The sequence below is a fragment of the Eumetopias jubatus genome, unplaced genomic scaffold (genome assembly GCF_037043125.1).
Source record: "Eumetopias jubatus isolate StellerSeaLion01/CBP00866 unplaced genomic scaffold, mEumJub1_p1.0 scaffold_1, whole genome shotgun sequence".
In the NCBI taxonomy this organism is placed as follows: domain Eukaryota; kingdom Metazoa; phylum Chordata; class Mammalia; order Carnivora; family Otariidae; genus Eumetopias; species Eumetopias jubatus.
In genome coordinates, this window is record NW_028274807.1 from 112387747 (window position 1) to 112404008 (window position 16262).

Below are 16262 nucleotides of genomic sequence, written 5' to 3' on the forward strand. Positions count from 1 at the left end.
TATAAAAAACTTTTTTTTAAAGATTTTGAGAGAGAGCAAGTGAGAGCAAGCAAGAGCAGGTGGGAGGGGCTGAAGGAGAGAGAGAAGCAGACTCCCTGCTGAGCAGGGAACCCGACATGGGGCTTGATCCCAGGACCCTGAGAATCTCTGTTAGCCTTTTTGTCTTCTAATTGTAGTTACCATATTTTACCTGCTTGTTATTAGTAGGGCTTGAGCTTGTGTCTGGTGGGTAAACCCCAGGTTACCTCTCTAACTTTTTTGATTTGGCCTGATTTCTTCTGGGCTACTGCTTTGTATTCATGTGCTGATTTATAAAAGTAATTATAACACATGTTGCTATAGAATTAGATTAGATCAGTTTAAAGAACCAACTAAATTAGCATAAGGTTAAAATCATCTATTAATGTTTTGTAGCACATAACAAGTTGTTTGCAGTAACAGTAAATGAAGTGTCATTCACATAAAAAAAGTCAAATAAATGGACCTGGTAGGATCTGACAAAATGTTTTGAATACAGCTAATAGAATCACAGAATTTCAATGGCAGAAGGAACCTTAGAGACACTCTTAAGTCTAAATTATCCCTTTCATTTTATAAGAATAAGATATAGGCCATAAAGGTTAAGTCTCTTGCCTAATGTTATATATAGATTTGTGACAGAGCTGTGACAAACCCTAGATTTAATTTCTTCCATATTTTGGATTGTAACACAACCTCTTACACCTAAAGCACCTATTCATTCTGCCTTCAGTGAGCAATGTAGCAGCTCAAAGAATATATTAGGTACCTTTTGGTATTCAAATCTTTTTGTTAATTAAATGATTTGAAAATTCTGAATTAAGTGAAACTATTTTAATTGGTTTGTTTCATGATGTTTCTTGTTGCTATTTGTTGTAGCTTAAAACAGAATTTGACAAATTGTTTGAAGATTTAAAAGAAGATGATAAAACTCATGAAATGGAACCAGCTGAGGTACTGAGTCAATATTTCCTATTTATTTATTTATTTATTTAACTTTTAAAAATATTTGATTTATTTAGAAAGGGAGAGAGCAAGATGGGGGAGGGGCAGAGGGAGAGAGAGAATCTCAAGCCGACTCTGAGTGCGGAGCCCTACGGGGGCTCAGTCCCACGACGTCAAGATCATGACCTGAGCCAAAATCAAGTCAGACACTTAATCAGGCACCCCCAATATTTTTTATTTAAAACTATTTGGAATTTTAAAATACACTGTTAATCTGTACAGTTTTTAGCACAAGATGAGCTGTTTTCCAGAATCTGCATGGAGAAAAGGGACTGGTTTAATTTCTATTTAACACATTCCTTTTATTTATAGGCTGTTGAAACACCATTGCTTCCACATCAAAAACAAGCTCTAGCTTGGATGGTTTCACGGGAAAACAGTAAAGACCTTCCACCATTTTGGGAACAGCGAAGTGACTTATACTATAACACAATAACAAATTTTTCTGAGAAGGAGCGACCAGAAAATGTCCATGGAGGAATTTTAGCTGATGATATGGGTTTGGTAATTATTTTTTTTCTTGAGTTAATAAAATTTTATTTTGTAATTATAATTTTATAGAAAGTAATTTTGAAGTAGAAGGAGATAGGAACATGTTGGTGCTGGTGTGGGACTAGATTTCACTTTTGGTATAGAACAGTTTTCTCTGTGTCTTGCACTTAAAATGAGGCTACGTTTTTTTTGTTTCAGTTTATTTTGTTAAGGTACAATTAAATTAATTAGCAATGTATAAACATATTTCTCAATTTTCTTTTGAAATTCAAGGTAGCTTATCTTTCATGGGTTTTCTTTAGGAAAAGACAACAATGTTACATGAAATTGTATTTTGTCACAGTATTGTGATATACAGAGTATTAAATAGACATTTGTGATTCCTTACACCAGCAGTTTTTATACTTTTTGGTCTCCATAACCCTTATACCCTTATAAATTTTTGACAATCCCAAAGAGCTTTTTGTATTTCTGGGTTATATCAATATTTATAGTATTAGATGTTAAAACAATTTTTAAGTTAGTAATTTAAAAATAAACTCATTACTTATTAACATACATAGCATATTTTTAAATGAAAAGGGACTATTCCAAAACAAAAGTAATTTTGATAAGACTGGCATTGTTTTACATTTTTGCAAATCTCTATAATGTTTGGCCTAAGAGATGAATTCTGAGTCCTCATAACTGCTTTTTCATTCAGTCTGTGTGATAAGGTGTTTTGGTATACCAGTACATAAGGATTAGTCCTCACACAGATAATGTAGTTGGGAAATGGGAGGAGTATTTTAAAAGTAGTCTTTTTAGATAACTGTGTATAATTCTTTGATACAACAACAAAATTGAGCAAGTATTAGTTTATTAAAGGTTAACAGTTATAATGTCGAACTTAAAAATTGTATCTGAGCTTTTGTACTCTGTTGTATTAAAATCCATTGGTGGGCTTGCACATTGGATGGATATTGCGCTCATGCATGATTTTATAACATCAGGCATTGCTTATTTGGAAAATATTGGTTCATTGAGTTACAAGATCTGCCAGATGTTGATGCATTTCATTATATAGTATCAAAAGTTTATATTCTTTGATATTACTGCTAATTTTATTAGGCATTTGCATTTTGGGAAGCTGCTGTGCTTATGGTGTCAGATACAAGTTTTCCAACATTCTAATTTTTGCTTGAAAGTTCAGATTTTATCATTTACAACAAATCTGTCAATTATTTTCCCTTGAAAATAGCTGTACTTTGTTCATTTTTCAAAAAAAGTCTGCCATTCAGTCATAAATAACTGGTTGTTGGTCATTCTTTCAAGTAAAAATAGTGATGCATGAAAAAATGATGCATGGTGATGCATGGTGCTGGTTGAGCTTGTAACCTCAGTCTCACAAGTAATTTTTCTCTAGATAACCGTCATATTTTGGTGTGCAACGAAAGTATTTTTATGTGTTCTTCCCTTCTTGTTATACTTACAACTTTTACGTATGTAGTTGAGGCAAGATTTAATAAAACTCATGTGTCCTGCTTCATCAAGAATATTCTTACAGAATATTCTTAAAACTAGCTTTTTTTTTTTTTAAAGTATTTGGCAGCTAAGAATACAATGACCACTAGTATGATGTGCCAGCTGCTTAGTCCTTAGCAGTATTATGAAAATAGGTTTGTACATATTCCTGAGAGGGTCCTGGGAAACTCTAGGAGCTGTGGGCTACACTTAGAAAACTGCTGCTTTAACTGTTTTAAAATTGCCAGTTATTTCTGTGTTGCTAATTATAAATTCACCTATGGAAAGTATTGAAAAATTACATGCTTCTATTTAAGAAAAATGCGCAAGAAATACGTCATTTATGCTTTGTTGATAAGTTATAGTTTTTAAGTTTTACAGTGATATTTAAATGAAAATAAAATGATTATCTCGTGCATACTGGAATTACTAATCACTTTAAATTAACTCTGAACTGCATGGCAAGCAAATAGTTGTAGTTTCATGATAAAGTTATTAGTTCAGGGTTAAACATAAAATCTTATAACAGCAGTCTTCCAGTAGAATCATATTTCTCAGGGATGCTTATAGTATTTTATGGAGTAAACCATTTAATAATTCTTAGAAATATAGTGTGGGAAAGCATTTCTTAATCAACAGAATTCTTTTTATTAATAGATTATTTAATATAATAGTATGCTTCTGTGGCCTTGAATGCTATATGATACTTGCCCATTTGATTTTATAATTGGTTTTGGAATGTTCTCTGGTCAATTGAGTTTCAGAGTCTGACCATTTGTCTTTTAAAAACATCTTTAAAGGGCAAAACTCTGACAGCCATTGCAGTAATTCTTACCAACTTCCATGATGGCAAACCTCTTCCTGTTGAAAGAATTAAAAAAAGTCAACTGAAGAAGGTAAAGTATTAGTGTGTTTTCTCTGAAGTCTCTGGTTCATTTTAATTTTGTCATTAAAAAATAATTTGCCAAAAAATTGATAATACACCCAGTGTTTCTAGAGAAATGCTGAATGGCCTCTCTTATGTGTTGCTGAAAAGAGTGAAAGTTGTGTACTACATTCTTGAGGGTAAATGGGTAATATATATCAAGAATCTTAAAAGTGTTTATGATCTGTGATTCAGTAATGCCATTTCAGAGAAACTAAAGAAGTTATCAGAGGGGCCCTTGGGTGGCTTAGTCGGTTAAGCATCCGACTCTTTGATTTTAGCTCGGGTCTTGATCTCAGGGTTGTATGAGCCCTGTGTTGGGCTCCACACTGGGTGTGTGGAGCCTACTTAAAAAAATAAATTTGTTTAAAAAAAATAATGGAAGGAAGGAAGTCATCAGAAATCCATTTTTTTCCAGAGATAAAAGTACAAACTTTTCCCCCTATGCATTATTTAAAGGCAGAAAAGAAACTCCTCTCAGTAAGGTAACGGTTATGTTATTATGTAGCCTTAAAATTTAATATTTTTTAACTATAAAATCCTGTTTTTGAAGAACACTTTTATGATGATTTTTTTAGTTAAAAAAAAGGCCAGGGACACATTTTGAATAGAATTGAGTCTCATTTTGGAAAGGCATATTTATGTATGTCTGAGTCTGAATGTAGTCATACATAGTGATAATTATGTCCTAGTGAGGATAACATGGATGACTTTCTTGATACTTAATTTATACATATTTTTACATATGGCATATAGACATATACTCCCATTTCTAAGAATTAAAAAAATAGTTTTATGGGAAAAATGTTATTAGAATGAAACAGTTATTTTCCATTTTCAGCTTGAAATTCAAAGAACTTAGGGAATAACTGAGCAAAAGGTATAATACTTCTATACCTCTTTTTTGGACTTTCTGTATTGCTGTTCTAATTTTTTTAGTTTTCAAAGAGGCTCCGTATCAGTTTCCTGCCACTGCTTATTAAGAGTCTGTTTTATTAATTTCTGCACCTTGGTTGCATTTCCTCCTTTGTACTTTTGTTGGGAGTTTAACTCTGTTGTCAAATATCTGAGATTCAGTTCCTTACCATGAGTAGTTTGATACTTTACATCCTGTGCTTCCTACATTTTGTTATTAAAACAGAACACCACCACCTAAGACTGCTTACAGCTTCAGTAGCAATTATCAGCTTAAAAAATTATCTGTTATCAGGAAGGCCTTTCCCCGCACCCTGCCCCCCGAAAATCAGCCATGCATTTAAGGTGTTAGGTAGCAGGAAGGTGTTAGTATATCTGGTTTGTCACATTCATTGAAATTGAGGCTGAAAATGATTTCTAGCTAAGAATTTATGGCAACAAAAATATTACACAGTTTTAAATAGATTTAGATATTCCAAGCTTACAGAGTGAAATGTCATTAATTTAAGTTCCATTAGATTGGAGTGTAATATGACTTGATAGGTTGGACTTTGTAGAAGGTTTTTAATTTTGAACTCTGAAGAAAAAACTTGCTGAGCAAAATCATTTCATATAAAAAAGTAATGTAATGGACATCCTTTATTTGTGGATAAAACTATTAGGTTCTTTTTTGCATGTTGTTTAATATAAATGGTTGTACTAATTATTGAAGAAGGCTAAGGTAGAACATTTGATGGAAAGCATTTTTAATATCAGTTTCTTCCGGGTATTCAATATAAGTGATGAATCACTTAAATTCTACACCTGAAACTACTTACTAAACTGTTAACTAACTAGAGTTTAAATGAAAACTTGGAGAAAAAAATAAAATCATTTGTCTGGCTTTTAAAAAAGAAAGGTGTAATACTGCTATAATAAAAATGTCAACTTTGGACTGCAATGTATTTAATAATTTTATAATGGCTGTGCAGTCTTAAATAATGTAAATATTTGACATTGATTAAAATAAAATATACTGAGCTCTGAAAATACAAATAAAAAATTACCTAAAATAACTCCTAGTTACATATTTCTAGATATGTTACATTTAAATTTTTCAGCTTAGTTAGACTCATACCTTTAGAAGGGGATGGATCTTTTCACCTACATTTTTAGTAAAACTTAACTGGTGGGATTTTGTAAGATGTTTCAAATTGTACGTTTTTAATACTAAAATCAAATTATCCTTTCTTATCCCAATCTCAGCAAAAATTACTTTGTACTCCTGCCCCCCGTCCTAATCTCTACTTGATATGACTAAATCACCTTTCTTTTTAAATGGGAAGAATTAAATTCAGCCCAATTGGCATTTGTTATTCGTACCTACAGAATGAAGTTAAGAATTAAAGATTAGAGGAACCCTGCCCTATTAGACTCATGTAAAAGTTTTTTACGAAGAAGTGTAATTTTTACTTTTACAGAAGTTTTGTTATTCATGTGTGTATTATTTGTGTGTGTGTGTGTGTGTGTGTGTGTAGAGAGAGAGAGAGAGAGAGATACATTTTGAAACAAAAGGATATATGTGAAGGGAAAAAGAAAAAGTCAGCCTTGGCAAGAAAATCCCTAATAGAGTATGATAGGAAGTACTCTGGACCCTGTACTATTGGAGCTGCCCATCCTGGGAATTCCGGAGAACAAGGATGGCAATGGCAGCCTCATTAAAGATAAGTTATTTACTGAGTAGGGACTCCTGGTTAGAAGCTTATAGTTTGAGAATTCCTTTTAATGCTAAAGTAAATTTCCATTTCATGTTCAGTGTTTCTTACACTAATTATATGCCATTTATAATTGAGTTTTGCCATTTGTATTCCTTTTGAACAGATAAAGACTGATTAGTTTTCTCTCTTTTTTTTTTTGATTAGTTTTCTCTTTTGAGATACCTGTGAAAAAAAATTTTTAATCTATTTATTTTTCCTCTTCACTTAATGCACCTCCCCCCATTGCTCCAGAATGGAGTACCAATCTAAGTAATCTTTATTATGTAAAGTAAAGCAATGTAAAGGATGCATTTTAAGTTTATTTAAAACTGACAGCAGTGCTATGTAAGAAATATGCCTTTTCATCCAGGAGTGTAATGTTAACGATCAATCTATGAAACTTGGAGGAAACAATACCAGTGAAAAGGCAGATGGACTAATCAAAGGTAAAGTTTACTTTTGAACATGACCCCATATTTAATTTAAATTTTTCCAGTTTGATGACGTAATTCGAGCTCTGGCTTTGTAACATGTAAAAATTTTAAGATCTCTTTTTCTAAGAATCTCATGAGAACTGGTAATCAGGAAAAATTTCATCAAGGAGGTCATGATGGAATTGGGTGTTTGTACACCAGTCAGAGAAGCTGGGGAAGAACATTTTTGGTTAAGAAAAAGTTGCATGAAAGGGCAGTAAAAACAAAACAATAGCAACATAAAGCATATTTTGTTCTGAGACCTCAGAGTAGTTTATGGTAATTACAATGTAATGTGCATGGACAATAGCAGATGAGGGTAGAAAGATAGGTTAGAGCCAGATTCTGAAGTTAGAGGAAAAATGAAGAGATCTCTGGATTTAGCAGTTACATAGTTGGTTTAGCAGTTAATGACCTTCACAAAATTAATTTTTGAAGACTGGTTAGAGCAGAGCAAAACTGAAAATATTTTAAGATAAGAATAGTAGGTGAAGAATTGGAAATAACAGTTGTGTGCTATTATGTATTTTGCTAAGTTTGAAATAGAAATAGAAAAATAGTTGGAGATGAAGGCAGGGGAGCATTAAGAAAGAAATCCATGGTTAGGAAGAGCTTTTGGGTACCATGGAGAGAATTTGTAGGCCTCTGTGGGGGCAGTGAGATCAAGAGAATAGATAAGTGAATTAGCATTAGAAGAAAAGGAAGTAAGGTTGATGGAAAATATAGATAATTGAGGGAATAAAAGGTAGGAAAATTAGGAGTTTATAGAAGATAGCATTCGATTTTCTTTGTGAAGTGAAGTAGATCATGTGGGAGTCAAAGGAGTTAAGAATCTAGGCAAAGGATCCAGTATGGTATAGACCTTTGTGGCGGGTGGGTAGAGAGACGAGCTGGCTGATAGAAAAAATAAGAATGAAGATATTATAAAAAAAAGTTGAACTATTGATGTGGAAAACCAAAGTTTTAAGAATGATACTGTTAGTCAAGGCAATTTACTAATACTCTGTATATTTGTCCTTTTCTTTGAAATGAAAGGATCTAGATGTAGTGGAGAACCCAGTATTTCAGATGTCAAGGGAAAGAATAAATATCCCAAGTCAGAATTGTCTAGCTCTCGCCCCAAAAGGTAAACTCTGTTATGGTTTGATTGTATGTGATGTTTGTTTAAACTCTTTCTCCATTTTCTTATATGTAGGAGAGAGATATGACCATTTATCTCAGTTATATAGTTCTTTCAAATTCATTCTGTTACTTGAAACTTCCAAAATCACTGACTTAGGCAGGTAGGTGTTCTCAATTTATAGGTGAAGAAAAGTAATACTAATCTATAAAAGTGAATTGGTAGTTCTTAATAATCACTTATCTTTTTTACCACTTTTTTTCTATTTCTTTCACATAGGAAATAAGATCTAGCTCCCAAGTTTTTTGTTTTTGTTGACTTTAGAAGTTTTCTTTATATTTTGAGGAGATGAAAAGTGACAACTATTAGATGATTTGATAGAAGCACTCTTTGCTCATCTCAGTTCTTTGTCATTTCACCTTTAGAAATAAGACATGATGAAGTTATTTTAGAGAGTATTATATTAACGTAGACTAGAGGGAGAATTTGAATAAAATACATAATGCTCCTCTAATTTAACTTGAATCTGTTAACTTCATAAATTTCATTTGCCCTCAAAAGTAGGTCAAAATACTTGACTTTTTGTTGTATTGTCTACCATAATATCTGCAGGTGTGATCACAAATCTGAGTCTCTATTAGCTAGTTCAGTAAAGATCTCAAAACTGGGGCTTTGTTAATTGTTGTCTATCATTAATACCTATCTAAACTGAGCACAAAACCAGGACTCCTGTTTCTCATCTAGATCTCAAATCTTACAACCCCCTAACTGACCATGAGCGTAAGAACAGCAGTGTTAGGTTGACCAGATAAGATTAAAGGACATGGAAATAGTAAGGAGGATGTGAGGGGAAAACTAATAACTAACACACATATGATAGTTAATATATGTATGTTTACTGTGCAACAGGCACTATTTTAGGGGCATTGCATGTAGTAACACATCTTAGGAAGTGAATTGTATTTTTATTCCTGTTTTCCAAATGAGGAAACTGAGGCATAGAAGAATATTAAATGACTTCCCTAAAGTCACATAGCAAATAATTAGGGGAATAGAAATTTGAATCTAGGTGGTCCAACTCCAAAGTCCATTATTTTTAGGTGCTTAACCACTGTAATGTACTGTTTCTACACAAAATTTTTCATTGTGAGAGAATTATATTTTTGCATCTTAGCTGCTCATTTCATTATATTAGAAGTATTTTTGATAAGAGTTATTTCTTTTTAGTTCTAGTTTTATATAGGTGTTTTGTTTGAATTGCCAGATACTAAGCTCAGATTTAAAATGATTATTTTAGGATGGCTGACCTTTTCAAATTTAATAATGGTGGTACCGTATTTTGTATAGTAAATGCATCTGCATAGGAAAGCAAAATGCTTTTAGCAAATTTTACTTTCACTTGTTAAATTTTCCTTGAAATTTTTTCAAAGACCAGGCAACACAGAAGCATTTGTAGTGCATGTATTAAACCTGTGTTTTCATATCCCATTTTGTTTTGGTTTGATTAAAAATTTGTGTATATTTTAGAAGGAAAACTGCAGTCCAGTACAATGAAAGCAGTGATTCAGAGGAAAATGAAGCAAGTGAATTGCCACAGAAAATGAAAGGTAATATGAAATGGACTTGATTTGATAATGTGTCTTATATTCTAATTTCCCAGTGTGACCATTTTTGTATTTGGTTTTGTTGTAGGCAAACTGAAAAATGCACAGTATGAGACTAAAAGAGTAAAAGGTGTGTATATAAATCTCAGTATGCATAATCTACACTTAAGGATTATTAAAGTAAAACTCCATAAGTTTATATCTCTTTAGCTTGGATTCTTTAGTAATAGGTCTAACACTTGACTGCCGTTTACATTTGGAGCTAATTAAGGGTGGTAAATGAATGAGACAAATTGAAAGATTAGTTTCAAATTAAAATCTAAGAAATATTTAAACTAACTTTAAACAAAGTAATTTTTACTACTTATAAAAGAACTCCAATAAAATCTTATATGTACAAATTACAATTACAAAAGTTGTGTGGGAGCACCTTCTTGGTAATATTACTGTTCGCATTGTCATAGAGATGTAAAAGTAACCAGTGAGTATCATTACTTTTTCCTTATCTTTAAAACATAACTATTTTCTTTTTTTGTAAACTGGATGGTACTGTATTCCTAATTAGCTGAGAAATTGTATTGCATTTGGAAGATTACTCATTACCACCAACTGATATGAAAATTTGGCAGCCTCATCATTACGAGTCAAACACCTGTCTCCTTGACATTACTCTCTGAATCACTTTGCCTGTGGCTGCTCCTACTTTCACATCTCTTCCTCAAGAGAAGTAACACTTTATGACAAGTGACTACATTCCTTCTTTGAGCTGGAATGATATGCTTAGTGTCAGGCAATTTTGGTCACCAGATATTTTGTTTTTATTGAATAATATACACTCTTAAGATTTGTAGTATGGAAGTGTTGTTTTTATTTCCTATTCTCAGGAGGTACCTGTACCTAAGCATAGGAGAGAATTAGTTTTCAGATATCTTAATGATTCTGTGGTTTTATTTTAGCAGGGTCTTCTAAGGTTAAAGAAGATGCAGAGTTTGCATGTGCACTTATTTCATCTACCCCTACAACAAAAAGGAGAATGTTGAAAAAGGGTCAGTAAATCTCATGGTTTTTTAGCTTTTGTTTCTCAGTGTAAAAAATTTTTAATGACAAAAGTTATGAAAACATGGTACAAGAAGTTTAGAAAGTAGAGAAAAGAAAAAGATAATCCCATTTTTCTTGGAAGTGCATGTTTATGTGTTCTCCTAGTACCTCTTCTTATTCTGTTTATTTTAGTTAGGTCAAAAATATGATGGAAAAGAGGTCCTCACTCATCTGAATAGCAGAAGTGTTTTCTTCTAGTGAAGGTCCAGAGCAATTGATGGCTCTTTAAAACCTAATTTAATTTGAATTTATTTAAATTATAATAAAGATTCAGTTCTTGGTATGAGTAGAATTTTTCACTTATGAACACTAGTGATCTTTATTATAATTTTATATTTTGTAGTTCAGAGGAAAACATTATTTGAGAATCTAAATATTTGAGAAGGAAAGAGTTTGAACTCTAAGGTTAAGGAGATCTGGGACAAGTTACTGTATCTCTGTAATTTAGTCTCCTGTATTTTATATGTTGGGGCTATACTAGGCAGAAGTCTAATTTTATGGAGCTTATATCTAATGATGGGAAAACATAAACAAGTGAACACGTAATTTTAAATAGTAGACATTGTGAATAAAGGAGGATAGTGAAATATTGATTGATGAAAAGGACCTATTTAAGGAGATATTTGACCCAACACAGAATGATGAAAAAAGAGCTGACTTTTGGTCTAAGAATCAGACAGTTAATTGAGTTGAAAATAATATGCATTTCAAATATTTCTTGACCGTAATTTTAGAAATTTTAAGAAATGTGGAATTTTCTTTTGAGATAGAATTCAGATAGAATTAAGTTCACACTCAAAAAGTTCCTTCTTGCAGGCACATAGCCATAATAGAAGAGAGAAATTTTAAAAAATCATAGCTGTGAAAAAAACAAAATAAGCACATTTCTGGAAGAAAAGCAGAACAGAAACAAAAATCAGTGAGTGGAGAAAAATGATAGTGCTTTCTTAAATTTGACACAAAAAGTCATAAGGAAAAATTGATGAAATTCTACTACATTTTAAATTACTGTGCATCAAAGTGCAATATAAACAAGGTGAAAAATGATAAGATTGAAGAAGATATTTCTTTTAAGTGTAACTTAGAAAGGATTAGTATTTAGAATGTGTAAAAAGAAACCTCTACAAATTAATTGGAAAAAGTCCAGTAGGAGAATAGCCACTAAGAATACAATAATATATTTTAAGGAAAGAAAACATAACCAATAAACAGGGAAAGCTGTGCAAGTTCGGTCACTGGAAAAATCAAATTAAAGGAACAGAGATACCATTTCACCTGTTATATTTACAAACATTTAAAAATCTCATGGTGCCATGTATAGGCAAGATTGTACAGCAACAGGAACTCTTACGCACTATGGATGGGAGTATAAATTACCATGGTGAGCAGCAACTAGGCCAAATATAATGAAGATAGATATATCATCTAGATATGTAACCATGAAAAAGTAGTTTTCACTGCTGTGTTATTTTAGAAAAATATTGGAAATAATGTAAATACTGTCCAGTAGGGGAATGGAAAATAACATTATAGCCTGTCCTTTCATAGGCTGCTTGAGTATTTTGCAACATGGCAACTGGCTTCCTCCAAAGGGAGTGATCAGAGAGAGGGAGAGAGCACCCAGGACAGAAACTGCATCTTTTATAACTTAATCTCAGAAGTGATACACCACCACTTTTGCCATATCCTATTTGTTACCCTAGTAGAGTGTGGGAGGAGACTATGACGTTGTGACTGTCAGAAAGTGGATATCTTGGAGTCTGGTTACCATATTAGCTATAGTACAGATTCCAAAAACTGCATAAAACAAATATTATCTTAATGAGTAACTATGAATAACTTAAATACATATCAGGAGATATTCCAGACTTTTTCTCTGTGTCCCCTCTCAGTCACAATTCTCTCCCTCCTCTCATAAGTAATCACTGTGTGGATTTAAAAGTGACAAGGTAAAAAATAACAAAGTGACAAGGTAAACTCTAGTTTCTGTTACTTCATCATGGCTGGAAATAACAGTCTATCTACTTCATTTAAATTCTTCCTATTTTCTCTTTTCATAAAGGCACATATTGTCATCTCTTTATTAACTTCATATATATGAGAAGAAAACTAAAGACTTTCAACTGATTCACTCTTTCAGGAGCATCTGCAGTGGAGGGTTCAAAGAAAACTGATGTTGAAGAGAGACCAAGAACAACACTGATCATCTGCCCACTTTCGGTGTTAAGCAACTGGATTGTAAGTCTTAACAGCCTTTTAAAAATGTGACATGGTTTGTATTTTAGTCTTGTATGATAAAAAGTATTTAGAGTCATCATTGGGAAAGATAATGCTTGGTCAGCACTTTATGTTTAAGTTAAAATAATTGTTAGGTGAATTGGGGTTTTATTTACTCAATTGAAGTAATTCTTTGAAGATTTATAGTAGAGAAAGAAACATCAATAATTGTTATCATAAGATTAGGTTTGTACTTCTTTCTCTGCCATTTCTGTCCCACAAGGTAGGAAAGATACCTAATTTAAGACTGCTATATTTACGAATTAATTGAAAACTCTTTTCTAAGAACTACACTAACTTCTGTGTATATAACAACTTGTAGCATTTAGTGAGCTCCTATGTGCTCAGTTTTTCCTTAGGCTCTTTCCATAGATTTTTCTCATTTAGTCCTCACAACCATTATTCTCACTTTCCTGGTGATCAAATTGAAACACACAGAAATTAAGTAACTTGCTTAACATCATCCAGCTAATAAATGATGCAGATAGGATATAGTCTCCAACATTCTGATTCTAGTGCCTCTGCTTTTAAGGTTACCCACCAGAAAATTTTGTCTTTTTTTTTTCCCCCTCCCAGATTGCTTTTCTATTCTAAAACATTACATTGGAATGGAACCCCTTGATGTATTATTTGTAAGGAGCAGCTTGGTTATGTTTCCTTTCCAGTTTGAGCTTCAAGATGCATGTTACAATGAAATAACTACTCTATTAGAAGCATTGAGAACATAAAGACCACTGGATGTGAACTTCTGTTCTTGCCACATCCAAGGTTATTGCATCTCTCCTGACCTTTCCTCCTCTAATCTCAGAGGTGGAAGTGGTCCTAGTCTTTGTAAGACCATTACCTCAGTCTGTACATAGGATTCCATCTCTTCCACCTTTGCATTTTACCTGTTATTTTTCTCTTTGCCTGGTTAGTCTTTTCCTACTGGCTTTTTCATGAAACATACTCGGATCTTTTTCATTTTTAAATACTTCCTTTTGATTATGTCTCACCTTTAAGTCCTTTGCTGTCATACCATTTGGGGTTTAATTTCCACTTTGTGATTTTACTTACTAACTCCTTAACTTGTAATCTGGCTTCTACCACTTGTTCTCTAAATTGCTTTGGAAAAGATTAGTAGTTATTCTCTAATTGTCAAATTCTATGCTGCTTTACTTTCTTCTTGACTTTTATGTACTCTTGCCTTCTTTGATTCTTATCTTTCTAAGTTTTTAGTATATATCTTTTTTAAAAATTAAACCTTTTGATGAGTGTGTCATTTTTCCTCTTAGGACCAGAGTGAGGGTTAGTTCTTTCTTGCTCTTTTTTTTTATTCCAACAAAAGTATTGTCTTTTGAGATGTAGTGCATTTTGGGAAGGCCAGTACATGGGTACTAGAATGAGTTTCAGGGTGAGGTTTACAAGAATTAATGGGGGTATAAACAGTAGAACTATGATTCTTTAAGAGCTTGGGTTGGGGATATATATTTTAAAAATGGGTCATCAGTATTTCATTATAATTTTATATATGAAAAACAAAATTTTAGATAATATAAACTTCAGAAAGGAAACCTTGGCAAAGTCTTGCCTAATGTGATTATGGAAAAAACTGATTTTTAAAGGAATGAGGGATAGTTGGGCATATATGGATTCCTGGTTAAGAATTAGAATTTTGTGGGGTGCCTGGGTAGCTCAGTCGGTTTAACGTCTGCCTTGGGCTCAGGTTATGATCCTGGAGTCCTGGATTGAGCCCCGAGTTGGGCTCCCTGCTCAGCCGGGGAGTCTGCTTTTCCCTCTGCCCCTCTCCCTGCTCATGCATGCATGCACGCTCTCTCTCAAATAAATATATAAATAAAATCTTTTTAAAAAAATTAGAATTTTTCAGTCAATAACCTACTCTCTTCCTAGCCTCCAAGTAAATGACATAGCACCCTAATGAGCAGGCTAGAAACTACCTTATCACCCTTTTTTTTGTCTTCAGATAGGGAAGAGTCCAGTTAAAGGTGTAAGATACCAGTCCCACTTCCACCACATACTTATTCTGGTTATTTGGACAAGTTATCTTCCCAAGAGAAAATGAAATAACACATATTTTATTCACACACACAAACTGAAGCACAGTGACTAGAAACTCAGTACTATCGTTCTTTCTCTAGGAAAGTTAATTTTTTTCTATTTCAGGTCTAATTCTGCCACAGATTTGTTCTCTTCCACTTCAAGGCAGCCCATTGATTCAGTTTTCTCATATTGAATTCTTTCTCTTTTCCTTTTCCACCAGATTTCTTAATAAAATTCTCTGTTTTTACCTTTACTCTTTCATGTTTTATCCTCTTAGTATTTTTGCCTTTACTATTTCAGGTATCATTCTCTCTTCAGCCCATAGTAGTCTGGTTTTTGCTCCCACCCTCTATAGAAACTGTGAAGGCCTTCAGTGACCCCATTGTTGCCATGTCCATTGAGTTCCCTTTGTCTTTTCCTCTGCCCTGACTTTTAGTTTTCTTCTTAATGGCATTTTGTTATGTTTTATTTTGTCAGCCATCTTTAAAACTTTCTGTAAAGAGTGGGAATGAACATAAATTACGAGTTAAAAAATCAGCCTTGTATTCCTTCCTGAAATTTTGCTATTCTTCTCCCACCCCCAATTTTGTTGCTTCCCCAACTTTCTGACCACTGTTTTTCTCCCATGGCTTCTATTTAGTCTGCCTCCTCCCCCCTCCAAGGCATGGTATCGTTTTTGAAATATTAGGAAAATTTTTAATGAGATCTGCATTTACTTAACAAGATTCAAGAATTTCAAAAGTCTGCCACATTTACTTTATTTTTTTCTTTGCTGGAATATTTTAAATTACCCCAATAAAAACAGGCCCACTGTTTAAATACTGCCATTCTGTAGGTTCTGCCCCTAACCTTTTCTCATTATGCCTGTTCTTAAAAAATCTTACTCATTCCTGTAGCTTCATGTACTATCTGCTGATAACTTTGTAAAGTCCATCTCTGCATTGTATTACAGACCAATATTTAGTATTTCCAAGTAGGGGCGCCTGGGTGACTCAGTCTGTTGAGTGTCCAATTCTTGATTTTCATCAGGTCATGATCTCCGGGTCCTGGGATTGA

At 33.1% G+C, this 16262-nt stretch overlaps 1 protein-coding gene across 6 annotated transcripts in view; it reads left to right on the forward strand.

Moving 5' to 3' along the window:
- HLTF (helicase like transcription factor) overlaps nucleotides 1-16262 on the forward strand; it is a 49351-nt gene that overhangs the window by 13048 nt on the left and 20041 nt on the right. For 4 of the 6 annotated variants that reach the window (XM_028103049.2, XM_028103050.2, XM_028103051.2 and 1 more), the window contains exons 6-14: nucleotides 898-972; nucleotides 1336-1527; nucleotides 3819-3914; nucleotides 6965-7040; nucleotides 8103-8193; nucleotides 9715-9794; nucleotides 9880-9921; nucleotides 10748-10837; nucleotides 13030-13127. In XM_028103049.2, the coding sequence (XP_027958850.1) occupies nucleotides 898-972; nucleotides 1336-1527; nucleotides 3819-3914; nucleotides 6965-7040; nucleotides 8103-8193; nucleotides 9715-9794; nucleotides 9880-9921; nucleotides 10748-10837; nucleotides 13030-13127 (840 nt within the window). The remainder of the gene's footprint in view (nucleotides 1-897; nucleotides 973-1335; nucleotides 1528-3818; nucleotides 3915-6964; nucleotides 7041-8102; nucleotides 8194-9714; nucleotides 9795-9879; nucleotides 9922-10747; nucleotides 10838-13029; nucleotides 13128-16262) is intronic. The other 2 variants (XM_028103052.2, XM_028103054.2) reach the window with 1 other exon arrangement.